Here is a 21,847-nt window from a genome sequence, read left to right as displayed (position 1 = left end):
TTGTGCGGGGCCAGTGCACAGAGGCAGAGATGTGGTCTGTGAGCACTGACAGGGAAAGACCTGGCACAGGGAGATACGTCCCACAAGGAAAGTCTCCTGACATCCAGGATATTGCAAGGACTGATAGGAAACTTCAGACAGAATTGTTGTTGAAGGGAGAATCAGAAAGCTCTCTCTGACCATGTGCAGTGCAGACCCCTTTCTCTGAGGCATCCCCCTGGCCTGCTCTCCCCCCAGCAAAGCCTCTGCCCTCAGGGCTGGGGGTCCCGAGGCGTGAGCCACCCCCTCTGCAGCCAGAGCTCCAGCAGAGCCGCGGTGCAGCTCTGCAGCCACGTGCCCCGGTCCCTCTGCAGAGCACAGGGGCTGAGAGCAGCTGCCCGACAATGTTGGTGTGTGGGAGGTGGCGAGCAGAGCTGGGCAAGGGCAACGCTGCCCTCAGTGCCTGGCTCGCTCGCCCTGGACACTCTTACCTCGACCATCAGTGCAATTTTACTTCTTTCTCTGCCGTTTTGGGTTAGTTTTATTCTCTAGCTCTTGCTGTCAGGCTATCTGGGGATGGGTGTTTCAGCTGCAGAGTCACACTCTGACCTTGTGGGTCCTCTCCTGCAGGTGTGTCCATGGGAACAAGTGTCCCAGCTTTCCTCTCAGCTGTGGGGCTGTGGGCAATGCCCTATGTGGGGCTGGGCAATGGGCTGGTTCTCCCTGAACCTGATGCTCTTGTTAGGGCACTTGGCTACCTCCTTGAAGTTCCCTTCCAAGCAGCGAGTTGCCCTCCAGAGTGGAAACCTGTCCCCTCGCACCCATTAGTGATCTGAAAGCCCCACATAGAAGCGTAGAGTTTCTGTGATGGAGAAAACACTGTTGGGGTGGGTGAAATGAGCTGTGTATCCTTTGCTGTGGGTGGGATGCTGAGTTCTGATGAAAGTCTACAACCTTTACTGGTCTGTGGTGGGTCAGTCCGTTCTCAGCAGTGCCTTGTGGTATTTCAGGGTAACATGGGAGTGTGGCCACCATTCATCTCAGGAAGGTGCAAGCCCATAGAAACTGGGAACCAGAAGGACAGACCACCTCCCCTCACTGGGAACTCACCCACAGGCAATCCTCTTGCCTCACAGACCTCACTCTGTTCCCCCGGAGGGCAGCAAAAATGCTCTGCTTTTCTGACATCTGAAAATACTCAACAGGAGAGATGGGGGGGAGCTGTGAAAAAAACTAAAGGTCTCTTACAATGCCTTCACCCTTCCCGTTCCTTAGCACTGGCGCTGCAGACGCTGACCAGCCCTTCTGCGTTGGCACTGGTTTCAGAGGACAAAGTTAAACACCAGGACTGGTCCCTGCCCCCACCCACTGCTGCAGAGTGGGGCTGGCTGGTCAAGAGCCCGTGGGCAGATGCCCTGCTCTTCATCACCCACACGGCCAGCACCAAGCAGGGCTGCAGCCACACAGCTGCAGGAAGGTCTCCGAGAAAAGAGAGGGATGTCTGTGTGTGACGGGGGGATGGTCTGTGGGAAATGGCTTTGATTTTGCTTGCAGAAGTCTCCCCTAAATTATCACTGTCTTTTTCTCCTGTGACAGGACCATATGCCCAGAGGCAGCACATGTCCAACAGCAGCTCCATCACCCAGTTCCTCCTCCTGGCATTGGCAGACACGCGGGAGCTGCAGCTCTTGCACTTCTGGCTCTCCCTGGGCATCTACCTGGCTGCCCTCATGGCCAACGGACTCATCATCACCACCATAGTCTGCGACCACCACCTGCACACCCCCATGTACTTCGTCCTCCTCAACCTCTCTCTCATCGACCTGGGCTCCATCTCCACCACTCTCCCGAAAGCCATGGCCAACTCCCTCTGGGACACCAGGGACATCTCCTACTCAGGATGTGCTGCACAGCTCTTCCTGATTGTCTTTTTCCTTTCAGCAGAGTGTTCTCTCCTCACCGTCATGGCCTATGACCGCTACGTGGCCATCTGCCAGCCCCTGCACTACGGGACCCTGCTGGGCAGCAGAGCTTGTGTCCACATGGCAGCAGCTGCCTGGGCCAGTGGGTTTCTCTATGCTGCGCTGCACACGGCCAATACACTGTCACTGCCGCTCTGCCAAGGCAATGCCCTGGGACAGGTCTTCTGTGAAATCCCACAGATCCTCAAGCTCTCCTGCTCACACACCTACCTCAGGGAAGTGGGGCTAATTGTGGCTGGTGCTTCTTTATTATTTGGCTGTTTTGTTTTCATTGTTCTGTCTTACATGCAGATCTTCAGGGCTGTGCTGAGGATCCCCTCTGAGCAGGGACGGCACAAAGCCTTTTCCACGTGCCTTCCTCACCTGGCCGTGGTCTCCCTCTTTGTCAGCACTGCCACGTTTGCCTACCTGAAACCCCGCTCCATCTCCTCCCCATCCCTGGACCTGGTGGTGGCAGTTCTGTACTCGGTGGTGCCTCCAGCAGTGAACCCCGTCATCTACAGCATGAGGAACCAGGAGCTGAAGGGTGCAATGTGCAAACTGATAGCTGGATGTTCTTCTAAAGCATTAAAATGATGAATAGCATTTATAATGTAGTTCATCACAGACCCTGACTCTCTTCTGAATTTTTTGTAGTTACTTGTGGTATTTCAGTTCTGATAAAGTTGTCATCCCCATTCTAATTCCTTCTGTGATTTTCTTTTCTGAAGGTGCCCTGCTCTCTCCTCATCTAACAAAGCCAAAGGGCCATTAGGCAACTATATTTTGGCTGGGATTCTTCATTCCAAGGCCTTTCTGGAGCTGCAGGGACAGTTCTCTGTCCACAGACGGAGGGGAAAAGGTTCCTGGCATGGCAGCAGTACCAGGGAACACCAGCCCTTGGCTCTCAAGTGCTGTCCTTCTTCCACTTCCACACTCTCCTTCTGACCCCATGCCTTGGTGTAAGGCCTGAGGGCTCTGGCAGCTTGGTCACCGCCGTGCTGCGTGGCAGTCCTGTGAGCGCAGGCAGGGGCAGGCAACGGGCACTCTGTGACGGTGCTGGCCTCCATAAAATGCTATGGATTTGTGGAGACCACCTGAATGCAGCACTGCAACGTGCTTCCTTGAACCGAGGTCCCCGTGCCCATTGCTCATGACGAGGGCCATCTCCGCGAGGTGCCGAGCAGGGCGCGACACCCCCGGGCTGAGGTGCTGCCAGCCTCTGGCAGGGGCAGCAGGAGGCCAGGCAGTCACTGTGCCTGCTGCAGTGCTCTGCCTCCGCATGTGCCAGGGACGGGCTCGTGCCTCTGAGCACCCCTGTGCGCGTGAGGCTGGGGTACAACCACGCCAGCAGTGCATGAGGCCAGCTGAGGTGGGGACACCTCCTAGCGCCTGGCCGTTCCTGTGTGTGACTGCAGGAACAAAGGCCACTGTCCCAGGGAGGTTCATCTCACCCGCCTTGGGCAGGCTCATTGCAAGTGCCTCGGTCTGATCACGGCACCCTTTCTGGATGGTGCCCTCAAATGTGTCCGAGCAATCAGGGAGGTTCTGGGGTCCTGGCAAAAGGCAGACATCCAGCCTTTGTTCAGGAAAAGCAAGAAGGACAATTGGGAGAAATACAGGCTGGTCATCCTCACCTTAGTGTCTGGGGAAATGATGGTGGAAATACTCCTGCAGCCATTTCCAGGTAATTGTGGGACATCAAAGGGCTTGCTGCACCCATACGTATTGAGGCAAGAAGGGGATGGTTTGTACCTGGACCTTTGCAAGGGTTTTGACTTTTTCTCCTGCACTTTCTGTATAGGCAGATGGGTGACTTCTGGAGTGAAGAAATGGAGGATACTGTGGGGGGAAGCTGGCTGGGGGCTTGTGGCTATGTCTCGAGCTAGCTCAACAGCGTCAGGGAGCGAAACCCGACCTTGGGAGAGAGACACAGTTATGCTTGTTGGAAGGAAGCCATGGGAGCAAGAGGAGAAACTTGAAGATAGAGAGTGGTCTGCAGAGCTTGTGGCCTTGTAGATAAAGGGAGCTGCTGAGCTGCTGTGTCTGTAATAAAAAAAGAGCCCAGAGTGGAAAATTGCTGAGCACAATTACAGGCTGACACGTCAGCCCCCTGCAAAGGTATAAAAGGCTTGCTTGATTATTGATTAATAAAGTGTCTTCGAGGTGTCTTCAAGTGTCTTTGGCCTTCGATCCTCTCCCAGAGTCGGTGCATCATACGCTACAGGGGCTCAAGACCAAATGTCACCAGTGGTCAAGTCCTCCTGGTGGCCACTGACTAGTGGCATCTTCCAGTGCAAGCAGTTGGGCCAACTGTGTTGAATGTCTTTATTGTCTCCCAGTACAAGTTGACAAAGTGGCTTTTCAGACCCTCCTGTGGATGATGCCAAAGTGGGCAGAGCCCTTGAGCGATGCCATCCAGTTCACCCTGCCTTGAGCAGGACAGCTGGACAAGGGCATTTACAGGGGCCTCTCCCAACCTGAGATATTCTAGGACTCATTGACTCACTTCCCTGGAGAGCTCAGTTGGGATGGGATAGCAGGGGGAAGAAGGGAAAACAGAGGCGCAGAAGCAGAGACAAAACATGGTCCAGTAGAAACAAAGCAGTTCCTCTGGGGAATGTTCTCTCAGCCAGATGGTAGGTAGGAAATCCATGAGATAAATTGGCTGACAGAAGCTTCCCTTCATCTGCTGGGTGCTGGGCCACGGGGAGGGTGACGGCTGAGGACGGTATCTCGTGGTGAGTTGTGTCTCAGGGACTCACATTCCAGCAGGAAGCCAATGGCTGTGACGGGGGCAGTGAGGCCAGTTCTGCCTGCGGAGGGGACAGGCCACCAGCAGCAATGTGCCTGGGAAAGGGGCGGTGAGGTCACCTCTGCCTGACACAGCGCGTAGGGCAGCCCCTGACTCATGGCTGGGACACGTGCTGTTAAGCTCCATCTGCCCGTGTCTCGGGCAGGCCAGCAGAACCAAGGGGCTTCTTTCTTGCTTGTCACGTCGCTGCTGCCTGAGAACATGACAGCACCGCAGCAGGCACACCGCTTGCTCGTGTCTATGCGAGAAGCTGAAAGGCTCGCAGCCTTGGAAGAGCGTGATGAGGCCGTGGCATGGTCAGGGGAAAGGCCACAAGGAGGGGGACGGGTCGGGATGCCCGCCTGAAGGGTGGTTTCCCAGGTGGTGGAGCTTTCCTTGGAGGTAGGGAAGAGCAGGAGGGAGAAGCACTGCCACCCAGTGCAGCTGGGAAAGTGGAGACTGGAGGTCAGGAGGAGGAAATGTCACTCAGGGGCTTGTGCTGTGGGGGGAGACGTCGTCCAGAAGGAATATGAGTTCAGTCCATGTCTGTGTTTGCAGGCACAGCGTGTGAGGGTGGGCAGACGTGAGTGCATGTGCGGCAAGGGCAGGGTGAGAGCAAGGTGGGGAAGCCAGATGGGTGCCTGCGGCCTGCCGGGGAAAAGCAGCAGCCGTGGGACAGCGTAGGACAACGTGAGACGGAAGGCAAAGGGCACGGGCAAGGCTGGAAGTCACCAAGAGAACCCAAGGGTTGTCCCCTTGCGTACGGCCATTGCCTGTGCCGTACAGAGTGCAGTTTATGGCACCTGCAGTGTCCTTGGCCATCTCTTCCTTTCCTGTGGATCTCTTTGTCACTGCCTTCCCCAGTTCAGCAGCCCCTCGCCAAGGAATAAACCACCCAGCAGAAGAGTGAAACCCAGTGGGTCTCTCTGTAAGGGGTGGTTGATTCTGCCTGTATCTCCGCAGGTAAGTTGTTCCCCACCGACTGTTCTCCAGTGTCTCAGTCAGTCATATCAGGAAAAATCCCTCCCCGTGTACATCTACCCGACCACCTTGGTGGTAACGCTTTTTGTGCTACAGGGCACATATCCAGCACCACCCAGTGCCCAGTGGAACGTTCCAGTACCTACTGCTAGTTAGTTCTGACAGCTTCATGAAATGCATTGAGCAATCACAATGTGGGTAGGGCCCCACAAAGACCAGAGTTCCATTTTGGTGTGTCTCGGCTTCATTTTAGTAACACACTTCACACTGAGTGTGGATTCAGTGTTGTCCAGGTCTGGAGGTCAGTCTCGTTCCAATGAGTGTATTTTGGTCTTAGCCACAGTTACTCCCACGAGTCCCCAATGGGATGGGGATACCAGCTACAGGCATTCCTGCATGAGGACATTCAGGGAAATGGGTACCTACCCAACAATCACTCCTCCTAACAGCATTTATCGATTCTTCAACAAATTTCAAATGAGTATTCCATGTCCATGACTCCTCCTGATCCCACCCAAGCTGAGGATTTAGCATACCACATCACAGGCCAAATTCTATACATCTGTAAAACATGTTTCAACATATATCTACAAAGGAGAGACAAGTAGCAGGCTCCAGCTTCCCTGTAGACAGCCCAGTCTTATCTGGGGTCGCATTTCAGTCATTCACTTATATGCTGTCTGGCAATAATGCAAGATACCGAACCTAGAACTTCATGATTCTGGAGGTAGTTTCAAGCATAAAGGTTTTTCTTGCTTGACAGTCCATTCTGGTGATGTGGCTGCTTAAACCCTGCTATGGCACGTCCATGGAGTGACTCCTTCAGGCTTGACAGCAGCGTAGGTGCTGAGCAAAATCTGGAAAGGTCCTTTCACTTCTCTTCAACGGTTCATCCAACCACGTTCTAAGATACACACAATCTCCGGGTCAGTAGTGATGTACAGGCACGTCCAGGGACAGATCTGCGCTCACAGTGACGTACCTCTGGAGAGAGGACAGGACCTTTCATAAAGACTGAACATACTCTTTTAAGCCATGTTTCCCTTCTATTATTTTGGGATTCACTCCCCTTTCTGTCACCTGGCAAGGTTTACCATGTATCCTTTCCAAAGGACTAAGTCTCTCCTTCCGTTTACGCTGGATCCTGTATCTGTAGCAATGCTGAGGGAAAAGCATCTGACTGCTCTCTCTGAGGTTCTTGTCAGATTTTACTCATCTGTCTTTTCAGGCTTTGCTTCATTCTTTCTACTTTCCCGCTTGATTGAGGTCTCCATGGAGTGTGGAGATCCCATTTTACCCCTCCTAGTTTAGCTAAAAGGTGAAGGGCTTCTACTACCAAGTGTCGACCCCTACCCAAAGAAAGTCCTATGGGTACCCCAATCTCAGCATAATCTCTGAACTTACACTTACGATATTTCTTATTGGTGCGACAAGGGAAAGCTTCCAGCCAGCCTGAAAAAGCATCTGCCATGACTAAAAGGTACGGATACCCATTTTGCTGCAGTAACTTGGAAAAAGTCTAATTGCCAGTAATCCCCTGGGCTTTGTCAGCCCTGGGAAAGATCATTGGGGTAGGTGAGGGTTATTCTTCAGGTACAACTCAGGCTTCTTCTCTCTGCTTTTTGTTTTCCCAGTCATGGTACATTTAGAACTTGCCCTTTCAAGGCTTCTACCAAACTCTCAATTCCCCAGAGAGTTTCGTGGTGCTTCCTTTTAACCAATTCACACATAATTTCCTCTGTAAATGTTAGTTGATGCGAAGGAGTCACCCATCATCCGTGATTTGGGTTGCCTTCAGTATATTAGCCAACTGATTGTTTTCTGGTGGATCCTGTGGGCTCTTAGGCCCTACTTTCTGCCGTTTCTCTGGCAGGACTAGCAATATTTGACTTTCAGCTGCTTCTTTCCTTGCTTGATCTGCCACTTCCTGTCCTATATGCACCGAGCTATCTCCAAGGTGCTGCACTTTACAATGCATAATTGCCAGCACCCTGGGTCAACTGGTCACCTGAAATGATTGTTGGGTCTTTGCCTCATAATTTGACGGGGGATCCTTGAGAGGTTCAGAGTCCTCTTTCTTTCTTTCTTTCCAACAGCCCCATCGGCATGGTCGTTTCCAAAGGCAAATTTCAAATATGTCCATACATTAAAAAAGCCTTGTCTGTTCATAATAATCCCAGTGCCCTTAGTAAGGCTGTGAGTTCTGCCTCTTAGGCCCACGTGTCAGATGAGAGGGCTTTGGCTTCTCTTCTCTCTCTGATAGTTACCACCACATGTCCTGCTCTTTGGGTCCCATTTCGCACAAAAGTACTACCACCTACAAATAAGTCCCAGTCTCCATTTTCTGTTGGCGTGCCTTTTAATTCCACTCGGCTAGAATATACCTCTGCCATTGTCTTTAAACAATCATGAGTTGGTTCTTCTTTTCCACTGAGATCATGTCATTTTTGCCCAGGTGTCAGTTCCTGGGCCTCTTGCATCGGTAATACTGTAGCTGCCACCGTGCGCGGACAGGTTGGCCGTCCTTTACTGACACTGTCCAGCTGTTTGGAAAAGCTCCCCACGGCTCTGCTCCATGGTTCCAGGCTCTGGGCCAACACTCCTAAGGCAACGTGTCACCTTTCATGCACAAAGAGTTCCAATGGGTTTTCTAGATTTGGGAGGCCTAGAGCTGGAGCACTCATTCCAGTCCCTTTCCATTCCGTAAAGGCATCTCTGCACTCCTGAGTCCAGACAAGGAGGTTTCCCTTTCCTCCGACACCTTCATATAAAAGCTTGGCAATGAGTCCCAAATTCGTTATCCATAAGTGACACCACCCGGCCATTCCCAGGGATGCTCTGAGCTCTTGTTTTCATTTGGCTTCTGGGATTTGACAAATGGCCCTTTTCCTCCAGCTCCAAGACTCTGCTGGCCCAGGCAAATTGTAAATCCCCAATTGGTTGCTTCTTCTGGGGTGGTCTCTGCCTTTTCCCAGGGTACTTTGTACCCTGCTAGCCCCCAAAGTTTAGGAGGTCCTTGTTATAGAATCTTCTTTACTACTGGTTGCTAGCAGTATGTCACCTACCTATTGCAGCAAGGCGACATTTTCCTACCTCTTTTGCCAGCTTTCCAACTCACTGGCTAATTGATTTCCAAAGACTGTAGGACTATTTTTAACTCCTTGCAGTCATACAGCCCTGCACAGCTGGGTTTCTCGACCAGTTTCAGGGCTTTCCCATTTGAAACCAACCGACTGGTGACTGGCAGCAGCCAGCACAAGGCAGAAGAACGCATCTTCCATCTCATACAGTAAACCATTCCTCATTCTCCTTCAGGGTGGTCAGGAGGGCATACAGGTGCGCTACTGCCTCATGGACATCTTGCACAGTTGGATTTATAGCTCTTGAATCTTGCACCAGTTTGTATTCTTCTGAATTTGGCTTCCTGGCAGGTAATACTGGAGTGTTATGTTCTGATTGGCATTCTCTTAGTAACCCCAAATCTGTGATTTGTTCAATTAAGGACTGCAACCCTTTCCTGACTTGTAGTTTAACTGGGTACAGCTTTTGACTTGCTGGTCTGCCATTTGGCTTCCACTGGATGATTACTGGTTCCCCTGCTTGGGGTTGCCCTGGTGTTCCTGAAGCCCATACAAGAGGTATTGCAGCATTTGTAACTGCTTCTGGTATCTGCTGTAGCTCGGCTTCCTTCTGCAACATAAAAACGTGGGCATCCAAATCTTTATTGTCAGGAATATGGTTCCTTTGAGGAAGCCCAGGTGGCACCTCAGGTAGCTTTGGTTTCTGTCAACCAGCAACTGAATGCCAGCCCTGCAGTGCGTCACGGTCTGACCCAAGTTCATCCAGCTGGTCCATGAACAGGAAGCCCATCACAGTGGGGGTTCCAATCACCTGGCTACTCCCACACTCCACTGGTACTTATTCCAACAATCCTTTGCTCAGCCCCGTGAAGATACCATCAAAGAACCAGTGCATGGTTCTCACAGTGTTCCTGGATCACAGCATATGCAAACTGAAGCACATTTTCAGCAGCACCATGTCCTCCTGGAGGTCAGCCTCCCCTCCCCCACAGGCCTTCAGGGGCCTCAGCAGCACTGCAGCTAGCCAAGCCTTCTTCTGCCAGGGCTGCAGAGCCCAGCACAGCTTTTCTGGCCTTGCAGAGGGCAGGGCTTCCTCTGCTGGTGCACTTAGATTGCCACCGCCACCCACTCCAGCGGGTCTCTGGTCTCCAGCACAGCACGGGCACACGCTGGCTCGGGGGCGCTTGGTACCAGCTTTGCCCGAGAGAAGCCTGAGCTTGGCCCCAGCGCTACGGCTGAGGTGCTGCAGCCCAGAAGCGCACCGATGGCTTGGGACTGGGGCTCAGGCAGGAGGAGCTGGACTTCCACATGCTGTCATCGTGCTGGATATTGATGGAGTAAATCATGATATTGATGAAATAAATCATGACGGGTGGTGGGACGGGTCACAGTGGTGCGGCAGGGAAAGGTGTGGGCTTTTCACGAGGGACAGGCCAGGAAGCTGAGGAGGGGATGCCCTCCGTGTGCAGGCACTTGTTGCACGTGCGGATCTCCTCTCCGGGGTGTGCAGCAGGTTGGGTGAGCCCTTGCAGGAGAGTGTCAGCGAGAGGCCGGTTAGTGTGCCATCCTGGTGGGAGACACAGCACCCGCACTCAGGGTACGGCAGCGGAGAAAGGCTTATCTAAGCAAGCCAAGGAAGTCTGCAGGTCCATGATCCCAGCTCTTATTGGGGACTTCATGACCCTGACGCCTTCTGGAAGGGGAGCACAGCAGGATACACCCTGTCCAGCTGGTGTCGGGGGTCTCTTGAGACAAATTCTTTGCACAGGTGTCAGGCCAACAAAGGTGACGCTCACCTGAATCTGGTCCTTGCCAAACAGGCAGTGCTGCTGAGGGATGTGAAAACCAGTGTCAGCCCCGGCTGTAGTGCTCATGAAATAGGGGGAGAAGACTTTAGCCTCTTCAGGGGACTTGTAGTGGTAGTCCCATGGGCAGCAGCACTCAAGGACAGCAGAGCTGTGTACGGCTGGTCATTCAGGAAAGCATTTTCCAAGCGGAACTGTCCATACCGAGGAGCAGGAAATCAAGCAGACATGCCTAGAGAGATCCTTGGCTAAAGAAGGAATTCCTCAAGAATCTCCAGAGAGAAAAGGAAGCATCCTGGAGGTGGATGCAAGGGCTCAAAGAGGAATTTAGAAATAGGGATGTCTTCAGGGAAGCCAAAGCCTGCTTAGTATAGGGTCTTGCAAGATGTTCAAGGGCATCAAGAGGATCTGTCACTACTTGCAGAACAGTTTAAGAAATAAACGAAGCCCCTGTGTGGCCTCTGCTGAGCTTAGTAAGAGCAGGTCTAGATAAAACTGAACATCCTCCAGGTCCTCTTTGCCTTAGTCTTCCCCAGCATCGTGTCCCAAAGCTTTGTGCCTGAAGGCAGGACTCTGGAGGGAACCAGCCAAGTGTGGATGGGGATCATGTCAGGAGTCATTTGACCAAATTCAATGCTTCCCACTCCAGGGAGGTGGAGGGGCGGCATCCCAGGGAGCTGTGTGAGCAGGCCGATGTCCCAGTGAGGCCATTCTCCATCCCCACTGGAAGGTCACAGAGACTGGAGGAACTTCCTCTTGACTGGAAGCACCCATGAATCTCGTGATACCCAAGAAGGACAAATTGAAAGTCCTGCCCCTAAAGTGGACCGAGGCCCTGCGATGACACAGGGCAGGGACTGCCTGGCTGGGTCCTTGGTTTGCATTCGGCAAACTAGGAGCCATCAGGAAAGGTGACCAACAGCCTCCTGGGCTGTATGACCAGGAGCACAGCCACGGCAAGTCATTCCCCCCCTCTGCTTCCCACTTGTTTCACCACATCTAGAGTACTTGTCTAGCTTTGGTGCTCCACAATAGCAGAGAGACATTGGCACGCTGGAGCCATTTCAGTAAAGAATCACAGAGATGGTCAAGGCTGGAGCACGTGCCCTGTTAGATCAGGCTGAGGGAGCTGGGCTCGTCCACCCTGGAGAATGGAGGGCTTTTGTGGGAGGATGTAAGAGCCTTGCGTTGCCTATGGCAAGGTTTCCAAGTACTCACTGTGGTACAAGGCAGGAGCACAGGAAGCAATGAACTGAAGCAAGAGCGCTGTCCTCCTTCTTCACCTTCAGCCTTTAGCTCGGGGAACCACAGGCTGCACAGACCCCCAGTGGTGAGGGGTGTGCCATCAGTTAGAGTCGCCTTGGGTGACATTTCTGGCACCTGAGCGGGTAACTATCCAGGTGGATTTTCCAAGGGTAAATCCTGCCTCGCCAACCTGACAGCCTGCAGTTGTGCGTGAGGAGCTCCACAGTGGATGTCATTTCCCTCAGCTTTACAAATGTCTTCCCATGGTCTCCCTCAGTGTTCTGCCCAAGCGAGGCCATGAACCTCTGGGTGTGAACAGAAAGAGATGGGTAAGATACCAGCTGGATGGTCAGGCTGAGAGAGCAGTGGGGAAGGGCTCACACCCCACCTGGAGGCCACTGGGACATACTGGGGCAGTGTGGGCACCACAGGGGACTCTCCTGCTTACAGTTTAAGAGCTGGAAAGATAATCCAGTGGAGGCAACTCTCACAGTGTCTGTCGGTGGCACCAAACTGAGAGGACCATCCCTGTGCCCTAGGGATGCCATGGAGGAGAACCCTGGCAGGTGGGGTGGCCGCCCTGTCAGGAGCTGCACAGATGCAGGACGGACCAAGGGCAGAGCCTGCACCTCCCTCGCATGGACTAACACCCTGCAGCTGCAGGGCCTGGGACCTGCCTGGCTGGGCAGTGTCTGTGCAGAAAAGGCCCTGGTGGTGCTGGGGGACAGAAGGCAAAACACAATCCCAGCCCGTGACCTGGTAGCAGAGGCAGCCAGCCGTGCCCTGGAGCGTCTGAAGAGGTGCCTTGCCAAGGGAGCGCGGGAAGTGTTTGTGTCCCAATGCTCATCCCTCGTTAGACCCCCTGTCCATGACTGTGTTCATTTTTGGGCCCTGACTGGGGAGGGAAGGAGGGAGGGAGCGGCTGGGTGGCTGCTGGGCTTTTGGCCAGAGACAAGCCATTACAACAAGGAAGGTGTGTATAATTTGGAGGGAGTTAGAGGAAAGAAGGAAGGCAGCAGAATGTCCCCAGGACTTGGAGGGCCATGGAGTCATTTCATTGGCCACCCCATTCAGAATGAAGCTGGGAAGTGAGCCTGAAATTCAGAACCAACAAGGTCCATAGACAGGCCAGGCTGTTCCTGTGGTTGTGCCTGGAGACCCGCACACCTACAGCACAGGTTGTGCTGGGGCTGAATCTCCTGCCTGGCTTCAATGGCCTCCCGAAGCCATGGACAAAGCTTTGGGTGGAGGCCCCAGGTGAGGCTGGTCAGGGCCAGGAAGGCCTAGGGATGCTCTCAGGGCCCTGCCCCCATGGGATCCCACCTGCCAGTGCCCTCCGCAGGCCAGGTTCTCCTTCCCTCCTGTCCTGGGCTGTGCTCTGCTGCTCTCCTTCCCCACATGCCTGGGCATCAGGGACACCACAACTGCACACTACTAGAAGCAAGGTGGCACTGGTCTTCAAATCCCTGAGCAGATTGTTGTCTTTGGGGAGACCCAGGTGCAGGCGAGCATCAGAGTGGGCAACCTGTTTGGTCTGAGGAACTTGCCCACAAGCCCCTGGACTCTTGGCATCCTTGCTTACCTGTCCTGTCAACACCAAGGAGACTGATTCCCCCAGAATAAACCAGATTATCTCACCCATTGTTTCTCCTGCCATAGTATCTCACAAACCAAACATTTTTTTAATTGGCAATAAATTAATCTTTGCCAAGACCTCACATCTCTGGACATGAAAAGAATCATTAAGAGATCTCTTTATCTTTGCCATGAGCATTGCTGGTTTATTTTTTTCCTTTGTCCTGTTGAGTCAGTGCAGCGAATGAGCAGCTGAATGTTTGTCTCACCACTGGCCAAGGTTAACCCACCACAGGACCACATCAGGACTGCTGAGCCCACAATGGGGCTCCCAGCACATGAAAGACCCTGACACATCAGAGAAGTCCTGCAGAGGCCAGAAGGATAGTTGGGACATGGAACACATTATGGACAAAGAGAGGCTGAGAGCGCAAGAGTATTATTTGAGAAATTGTTCTGAATGAAAGACTGGAGCGCTGGACCCAGGCCAGCTGGTGGGATCTCAATCAATATTTGTTAGAACACCATGCCATGAGAACATGATCTTGTTGGAGGTGTCTGACAATGGCCTTCCCTGAGAGACCAACTGTGGCAAGAGCTATGGGACTTGTGTGTAACAAGTGTCAGTAGGAAGGTGGCTCCCTTTATATTTAGAAATGGTGATGGAGTTGGGTATCACCGGGCAACGGAGGAGGACAGAGGTGACCATGCAGCAGTGGTCCCTAATGAGGGCTGGGGTATATGACCAGGCTTGGAAATGAGCAGTGTTTGGGAATTTGTGGGGAAAATTTCCCTTCTGCAGCTTTCTGAGGGTGTGCAGGGAACACGGCACAGATCTGGCCCCTCAGTCCCGCTCCTTTGGTGCCTTGCTGGCTTCACCATGACCCCTGGGTCTGCACCAGGACCACCCTGCTGTGTGCCCCCACGCTGCACACCCACACAGCTGAGCTCTCACTGGTGTTTCCCTCTCCCTGGCCCTTCCCAGCCCAGCCCCCCCCCCAGCTCTGCCCACCTCCCCTGCCCTCTCCCCAGCCCAGGCAGACACAGCAGCCCACGCGGGGCTGGCCCCATGCAATTGCCCACCCAAAGGGGGCTGCAGAGCTCTGGGAACTCACCCCATGGCCATAGACCATCACAAGGGCACAGGAGATGCTGGTGGGCAGAGAGGGGTCTCCTCCTGCCAGTCAGCCCCAGGGCTGGCACCAGCCATGGCATGAGGACACAGAGGCCATTGCCTCCCTCTGTCTGCTGCTCCTCTCTCACAGGGACCCTGCTTGCCCACTCCTGGCAGCCCCTCGGGGCCAGTCCCTGTCCCCAGCACCAGGCTGCTGGCCTGGGGTCTCCCCAGGCACCTCCTGCTGCACCAGGGACACAGCAGCCTGCCCCAGCTGGGGCATCCACAGAGACACCTGCTCTTGCCCAGGGATGTGGTCTCAGGCATGGCCCTGAGCAGGCGGTGCTGCTGTGCAGGGCAGCGGTGCCTGAAAGCCCAGGGAGATGGTCCCAGGCACATCCCTCTTGGTCACCCACCATTCCCATGGGCACTGGGCCCCCACACGCCAAGGCTCAACACAGGCCCATGCCCTAACGCCTTGCCCCATGCCCTCCTCCCCTGAGCCATGGAGAACCCAAGATCAGAGACGTTGTTCAGGAAACAATTCCTGCAGCTTGTTCCTCAGCTTGGCTTTGGAATTAGTGCCAAAAGTCCAAACATTGGAACTGAGAAATCCTCCTTTTATTACAGAGATGTGAGCCAGGAGTCAAGGTTAATTGTGCACCCATGCACATGTACAAAGAACACCAGGTCAGACAGGCTGGGTTCCCACGTGCAACAGATTCAGACATTTCTAGAAAAACAGGATTGTCACAAATAGAATGCTAAACGCACTGGAGTTTCCAGAAATGAAGTGGAAATGCCTTGTGAAGGGACATGGATAATTTGTTGCTTCTGAGAGACACCTGACTGCATCAGCTTCTTCAGTGCGTCCTTCAGCTCCTGGTTCCTCATGCTGTAGATGAGGGGGTTCACTGCTGGAGGCACCACCGAGTACAGGACTGCCACCACCAGGTCCAGGGATGGGGAGGAGATGGAGGGGGGCTTCAGGTGGGCAAATATGGCAGTGCTGAGAAAGAGGGAGATCACGGCCAGGTGAGGGAGGCACGTGGAAAAGGCTTTGTGCCGTCCCTGCTCAGAGGGGATCCTCAGCACAGCCCTGAAGATCTGCACATAGGACAGCACAATGAAAATGAAACATCCACAGACTAAACAGGAACTAATCACAATTAGCCCCACTTCCCTGAGGTAGGTGTGTGAGCAGGAGAGCTTGAGGATCTGTGGGATTTCACAGAAGACCTGTCCCAGGGCATTGCCTTGGCAGAGCGGCAGTGACAGTGTATTGGCCGTGTGCAGCACAGCATAGAGAAACCCACTGGCCCAGGCAGCTGCTGCCATGTGGACACAAGCTCTGCTGCCCAGCAGGGTCCCGTAGTGCAGGGGCTGGCAGATGGCCACGTAGCGGTCATAGGCCATGACGGTGAGGAGAGAACACTCTGCTGAAAGGAAAAAGACAATCAGGAAGAGCTGTGCAGCACATCCTGAGTAGGAGATGTCCCTGGTGTCCCAGAGGGAGTTGGCCATGGCTTTGGGGAGAGTGGTGGAGATGGAGCCTAGGTCGAGGAGGGAGAGGTTGAGGAGGAAGAAGTACATGGGGGTGTGCAGGTGGTGGTCGCACACTATGGCAGTGATGATGAGTCCGTTGGCCATGAGGGCAGCCAGGTAGATGCCCAGGGAGAGCCAGAAGTGCAAGAGCTGCAGCTCCCGCATGTCTGCCAATGCCAGGAGGAGGAACTGGGTGATGGAGCTGCTGTTGGACATGTGCTGCCTCTGGGCATATGGTCCTGTCACAGGAGAAAAAGACAGTGATAATTTAGGGGAGACTTCTGCAAGCAAAATCAAAGCCATTTCCCACAGACCATCCCCCCGTCACACACAGACATCCCTCTCTTTTCTCGGAGACCTTCCTGCAGCTGTGTGGCTGCAGCCCTGCTTGGTGCTGGCCATGTGGGTGATGAAGAGCAGGGCATCTGCCCACGGGCTCTTGACCAGCCAGCCCTGCTCTGCAGCAGTGGGTGGGGGCAGGGACCAGTCCTGGTGTTTAACTTTGTCCTCTGAAACCAGTGCCAACGCAGAAGGGCTGGTCAGCGTCTGCAGCGCCAGTGCTAAGGAACGGGAAGGGTGAAGGCATTGTAAGAGACCTTTAGTTTTTTTCACAGCTCCCCCCCATCTCTCCTGTTGCGTATTCTCCCATGTCAGAAAAGCAGAGCATTTTTGCTGCCCTCCGGTGGAACAGAGTGAGGTCTGTGAGGCAAGAGGATTGCCTGTGGGTGAGTGCACAGTGAGGGGAGGCGGTCTGTCCATCAGGTTCCCAGTTTCTATGGGCTTGCACCTTCCTGAGATGAATGGTGGCCACACTCCCATGTTACCCTGAAATACCACAAGGCACTGCTGAGAACGGACTGACCCACCACAGACCAGTAAAGGTTGTAGACTTTCATCAGAACTCAGCATCCCACCCACAGCAAAGGATACACAGCTCATTTCACCCACCCCAACAGTGTTTTCTCCATCACAGAAACTCTACGCTTCTATGTGGGGCTTTCAGATCACTAATGGGTGCGAGGGGACAGGTTTCCGTTCTGGAGGGCAACTCGCTGCTTGGAAGGGAACTTCAAGGAGGTAGCCAAGTGCCCTAACAAGAGCATCAGGTTCAGGGAGAACCAGCCCATTGCCCAGCCCCACATAGGGCATTGCCCACAGCCCCACAGCTGAGAGGAAAGCTGGGACACTTGTTCCCATGGACACACCTGCAGGAGAGGACCCACAAGGTCAGAGTGTGACTCTGCAGCTGAAACACCCATCCCCAGAGAGCCTGACAGCAAGAGCTAGAGAATAAAACTAACCCAAAACGGCAGAGAAAGAAGTAAAATTGCACTGATGGTCTAGGTAAGAGTGTCCAGGGCGAGCGAGCCAGGCACTGAGGGCAGCGTTGCCCTTGCCCAGCTCTGCTCGCCACCTCCCACACACCAACACTGCCGGGCAGCTGCTCTCAGCCCCTGTGCTCTGCAGAGGGACCGGGGCACGTGGCTGCAGAGCTGCACCGCGGCTCTGCTGGAGCTCTGGCTGCAGAGGGGGTGGCTCACGCCTCGGGACCCCCAGCCCTGAGGGCAGAGGCTTTGCTGGGGGGAGAGCAGGCCAGGGGGATGCCTCAGAGAAAGGGGTCTGCACTGCACATGGTCAGAGAGAGCTTTCTGATTCTCCCTTCAACAACAATTCTGTCTGAAGTTTCCTATCAGTCCTTGCAATATCCTGGATGTCAGGAGACTTTCCTTGTGGGACATATCTCCCTGTGCCAGGTCTTTCCCTGTCAGTGCTCACAGACCACATCTCTGCCTCTGTGCACTGGCCCCGCACAAACGTGCCTCTCTGAAGGGCACTGGCTGGGCACAGGGTCCTGCCCGCAGGGGGAAAAGGGCAGCTCAGAACGACCCTGATGGCTCCAGCAAAGGTGCTGCTGCTGCTGTTCATAGGCGGAGGAGTGGCTGAGGGCACTTCAGGAGGCTCCTGGCAGACCTCCTCATCACTCAGAGTTACAGCTGGCAGTCTCAGGGACATCTTCAAACTCGAGATCTCCATTAACATTTCTGCCTCCCCTCTCCTGCCCCCAACAACAGAAAACTGAAAACACAGATTGAGGAGAGCCCTGGATTTATCATAGCAATCCCTGCGCTGACCTTCGATACGAAAAGTCTCATCCAGACATATTCTGAGGGTAACCTATACTTGTAAGCAGCGCTCACCCTTGCGGCACACTCTCAACAGCAGAGAGATCCTTCCCTATCAGGGGTCGGTTCATACGCCCCCAGAGCTGTCGGGAGCCCCCAGCAGGCTGAGAGCTGCCCCTGGCAGGCGGCAGAGCCCCTGCCCCAGCACACAGCCCCCTGGGCTGCAGGGACCCTGCTGGCAAGGACAGCCCTGGGCACCCCTGCCTGCACAGCCACCTTCACAGCCCTGCAGCCGGCCCTGGCACAAGGCAGCCCACATGCCCTGGCCCTCCCACGCTGCAGCAGGGAAGCCCTGCTCTGCAGCACACTGGCCTCCTCCACAGCAAAAGGCTCCCACACGGTCCCACAGGCTGGGGGGGCCCAGCTGCTGCAGACCCGGCTAGGAACTGCAGAGGCATTGCCCTGCAGCCACACACTTACCGGCTCCAGGGCTCTGCAGATTTCTCCAGCAGGGAGCTCTCAGCAGCCTCCCACCAAGGGCTGCTTTTGAGCTCTCCCTGCCTCCCTCCTCTGCCCCTCTGGGCTCCCTCCAGCTGTCCCTGGGGCTGCAGGGGAACCTGCTGGGCAGCAGGATGAGGCAATCCCTCATGGGCCTTGCCTCACCTGGGGGGACACACTTATTTCCAGCAGTGGCAATTCCCTTACTAGAAAAAGTTTTCTGCAGGAGTATCAACTTTTGTTAACCCATTACTAGAGAGGACACCAGGAAAACTGCAGCAAAGGATCCAAGTACTCCTAAAAGAGCGTGTGTGTATGTGTGTGTCTGGTGGTTCTGCAGGCAGGGGCAGGGAGGATGTCTTCAGTGCTTCAGTAAGCCCTGCAGAGCCCATTTCAGCACTTCATTGCACAGTCCGAGGGCTCAAGACCCAGCTCTCCTTTGCCCAGGCCATGTCTCTGCTCTGAAGCAAAGCCTTTGCACCCCCGGGCTCGGGGACACTTGGTACCAGGTTGCCTTATGGCCAGGCAGAGCTGGGCTGGTGCCACAGCTGGGGGGCTTCAGCCCAGATGTGCAGCAGTGCCCTCAGCCAGGGGCCCACGCAGAGGCAGCTGCAGCCCGTCCTGTTGCAGACAGAGCTGTGACCCTGAGGGAACCAAGTGCCAAGGCAGGTGGCAGAGCTCAGCACAGCTGCTCGGCAAGGACAGCAGCCTCCAACAGCCCAGGCATCCACCACGCGGTTTAGACCGGTGAGGCAATTCCAGGGCACCCGAAGGAGTGTTCCCTCCTTCAGGAGCAGTCACAGAAGACACAGAGATACTGTGTGGCCGCTGCTGACTTGAGCAAGGGCAGGTGTGGGTACAGCTGAGGTTGTCTCTGCCCTCTTCTCCTCCGCCTTCCCCGGCCAGTTCTCCCAGGCCTCTGTGGCTGCAGGCAGGACTCTGGAGGAGAAGCAGCAGCAGTGGGAGGGGATCAAGTGCCTTGACCTCCGGCAACCTTGAGCAGTCCGTGGGAGCAGAGGGGCGGTATCCCAGGGGGCTGAGCAAGCAGGCTGCTGTCACAGGGAGGCCACTCTCCATCCTCTGGGAAAGGCTATGGAGACGGGGAGAGCTCTCGCAGGGCTGGCAGCACCCACCCATGGCACGCAGGGCCAAGGGTTGAGCAGGGGAAGTAAAATTCCCAGAGACTGACCACTAGTGTAATATTTCATGGTGTATGAATGAGGTGAGTGGGTTGACCAGGAGAGATTGTGCCTGGACATCCTCTCTGCTTTCTGTGAGGAAAGGACAGGATTGCTGGACTTAGACAGAGCAGTGGTCGTCTTTCAGTGGAAGGGAGCATAGCTTTCAAAACCCTCATCCACAATATTCTGGTGCCCACATTAGGATATTTCGGGCCTGCATGAGTAGAGAAGTAGATATTTATTAAATCAGCTGGATCATCAGTCTCTGACATACATGATCAGTGCCTGGTTCTCTGCCTGGAGGCATCCAGGTAGATGGGTGCTGATGGGATCTAACCTGTCACCTTGCCTGTTGAACCTGGAGGAGATGAGAGGGTGTTTTTTCATAGAATTTCTACATGAAACCACAAGTCACGGTCCACTCAGTGGACTCTTGATGGTTCATTAACCACGATCTCGAAGCACAAAAAATCAAGGCGACCACGCCAAGGGGTTATGCTTCAATCAAACAGCACAATTTTATTGCTTGCCCGTAAAGCGGCGTGCGATAGGTAGAAAGACAGAAAGTGAATAAAAGGAAAAGTAAAAAGAAAAGGAAAGAGCATTATAGCTACCACCACGGGTCTAAGGCGTCTCTATGGTCCCAGGTCCAGGCAGTGTCCCGCCGCCGGTCCTTCCGATCGTCGCGATCCTTGTTATGACCACAGTTGTGATCCATCTTCTGGACAGCTGTTATGCGGCCTTATTCAATCCCAGGTGGGAGGGGATGGCATAGTACTCCTCGTACCGTGCAGTTCTCCTTCCCAGGGTGTAGTTGTTCCTTTCAGTCCCAGGTTGCAGGGAGCGGCATAGTACTCCTCGTACCGTGCAGTTCTCTTTCCCAGGGTCTTTGTGTCTTGGTGTCCATGAGGACCACATTCCATCTCCAGGTCTCTGTTGGCAATGTTGAGACCATATTGTTCTCTTTAGACCGACTCTTACACCACCCCGTGGCTCAACATTGTTATCAGGACCACGTGGCAGCGATATAATCCTCTGAGAGGGGTAAAAAAGGGCAGGGAAAGAAAAGGGGAAAAGAAAATGACAGACAGGAAAAGAAGGGGAAAATAATCCTCTTTCTTTCAAACAGTTCAAAACAATCGAATGGTATTCATAAAAATGACTAAACATAAATCTGTTTAGGTCTTATACAATTTTCCTTGTGTCAGTAGATTTAGGGATGTCCACATTGGAAGGGATATTCAACAAGATACGTGCATTGATTACAGATGTCAGATACGTCAATTGCTTTACCATTCTCCAATTTAAGACATACAATATCATTGACAAAACAAGACCAATCAAGACCAATATCAAAAGGATGACAATAGGGTGACACAACTTGCTCAAGATGCCAGTAGCAGTCGGTGACCATCCGAAAAGTGTGTCCCACCATCCGTGTTCTGCATCTTTTCTCACTCTTCTCAAGACACGGTGTATTTCTTCCACATTGTGATGGACAGTTATCAAGGTTTTCTGTCCGTTTTCTCTAACCTTTGCCAGAATCTTGATCAAGTCTTGATGCTGTAACAGTTGTTTTACCAAGGTGAGATTCATTCCAATGGATACAGGCTGCAAATCGTGAATTAGTGTATAATTAGATTTCAAGAGCTGGTGAGATGTGCCTGGGGCTAAATAGGAGAAGTCACATCCAGTGATGTTCATAAAATTGCAAACGCAAGAATTGGAATGATTCTTAGTATCTACAATCACCGTATCTACAGATACAGAATTACAAGCAGTTCTCAAACATGCACAACCCTTGCCAATATATACAAGCACTGTTTCAGGGTTATCGTCAGGACGAATCTCAAAATGGCAGATTCTCTGTGTAGTGTCTAAACAAATGTCCTGAGCTCTGATTGTGTTGCCTTCACAGACAAATCCTTGTTGTTCCTGCACGATACAAGGTTCCAAATCTACAGTT

The 21,847-nt window shown here is 53.6% G+C and overlaps 2 protein-coding genes across 2 annotated transcripts; one reads left to right on the top strand and one right to left on the bottom strand.

The window, feature by feature from the left end:
• Nucleotides 1-365: 365 nt before the first annotated feature.
• On the top strand, nucleotides 366-2,537 carry LOC130141607 (olfactory receptor 14C36-like). The gene is made up of 2 exons (XM_056322634.1): nucleotides 366-393; nucleotides 1,576-2,537. The coding sequence occupies exon 2, from the start codon at nucleotides 1,599-1,601 to the stop codon at nucleotides 2,535-2,537; it is 939 nt and encodes a 312-aa protein (XP_056178609.1). The 5' UTR covers nucleotides 366-393; nucleotides 1,576-1,598.
• A 12,747-nt stretch (nucleotides 2,538-15,284) lies between these two features.
• LOC130141606 (olfactory receptor 14C36-like) lies at nucleotides 15,285-16,349 on the bottom strand. Its single transcript, XM_056322632.1, has one exon. The coding sequence runs from the start codon at nucleotides 16,293-16,295 to the stop codon at nucleotides 15,285-15,287; it is 1,011 nt and encodes a 336-aa protein (XP_056178607.1). The 5' UTR covers nucleotides 16,296-16,349.
• Nucleotides 16,350-21,847: the final 5,498 nt, after the last annotated feature.

Source organism: Falco biarmicus, chromosome 19 (assembly GCF_023638135.1).
Source record: "Falco biarmicus isolate bFalBia1 chromosome 19, bFalBia1.pri, whole genome shotgun sequence".
NCBI lineage: Eukaryota > Metazoa > Chordata > Aves > Falconiformes > Falconidae > Falco > Falco biarmicus.
The sequence above is the reverse complement of the archived record's forward strand: the minus strand, read 5'-3'. Positions and strand labels throughout refer to the sequence as shown.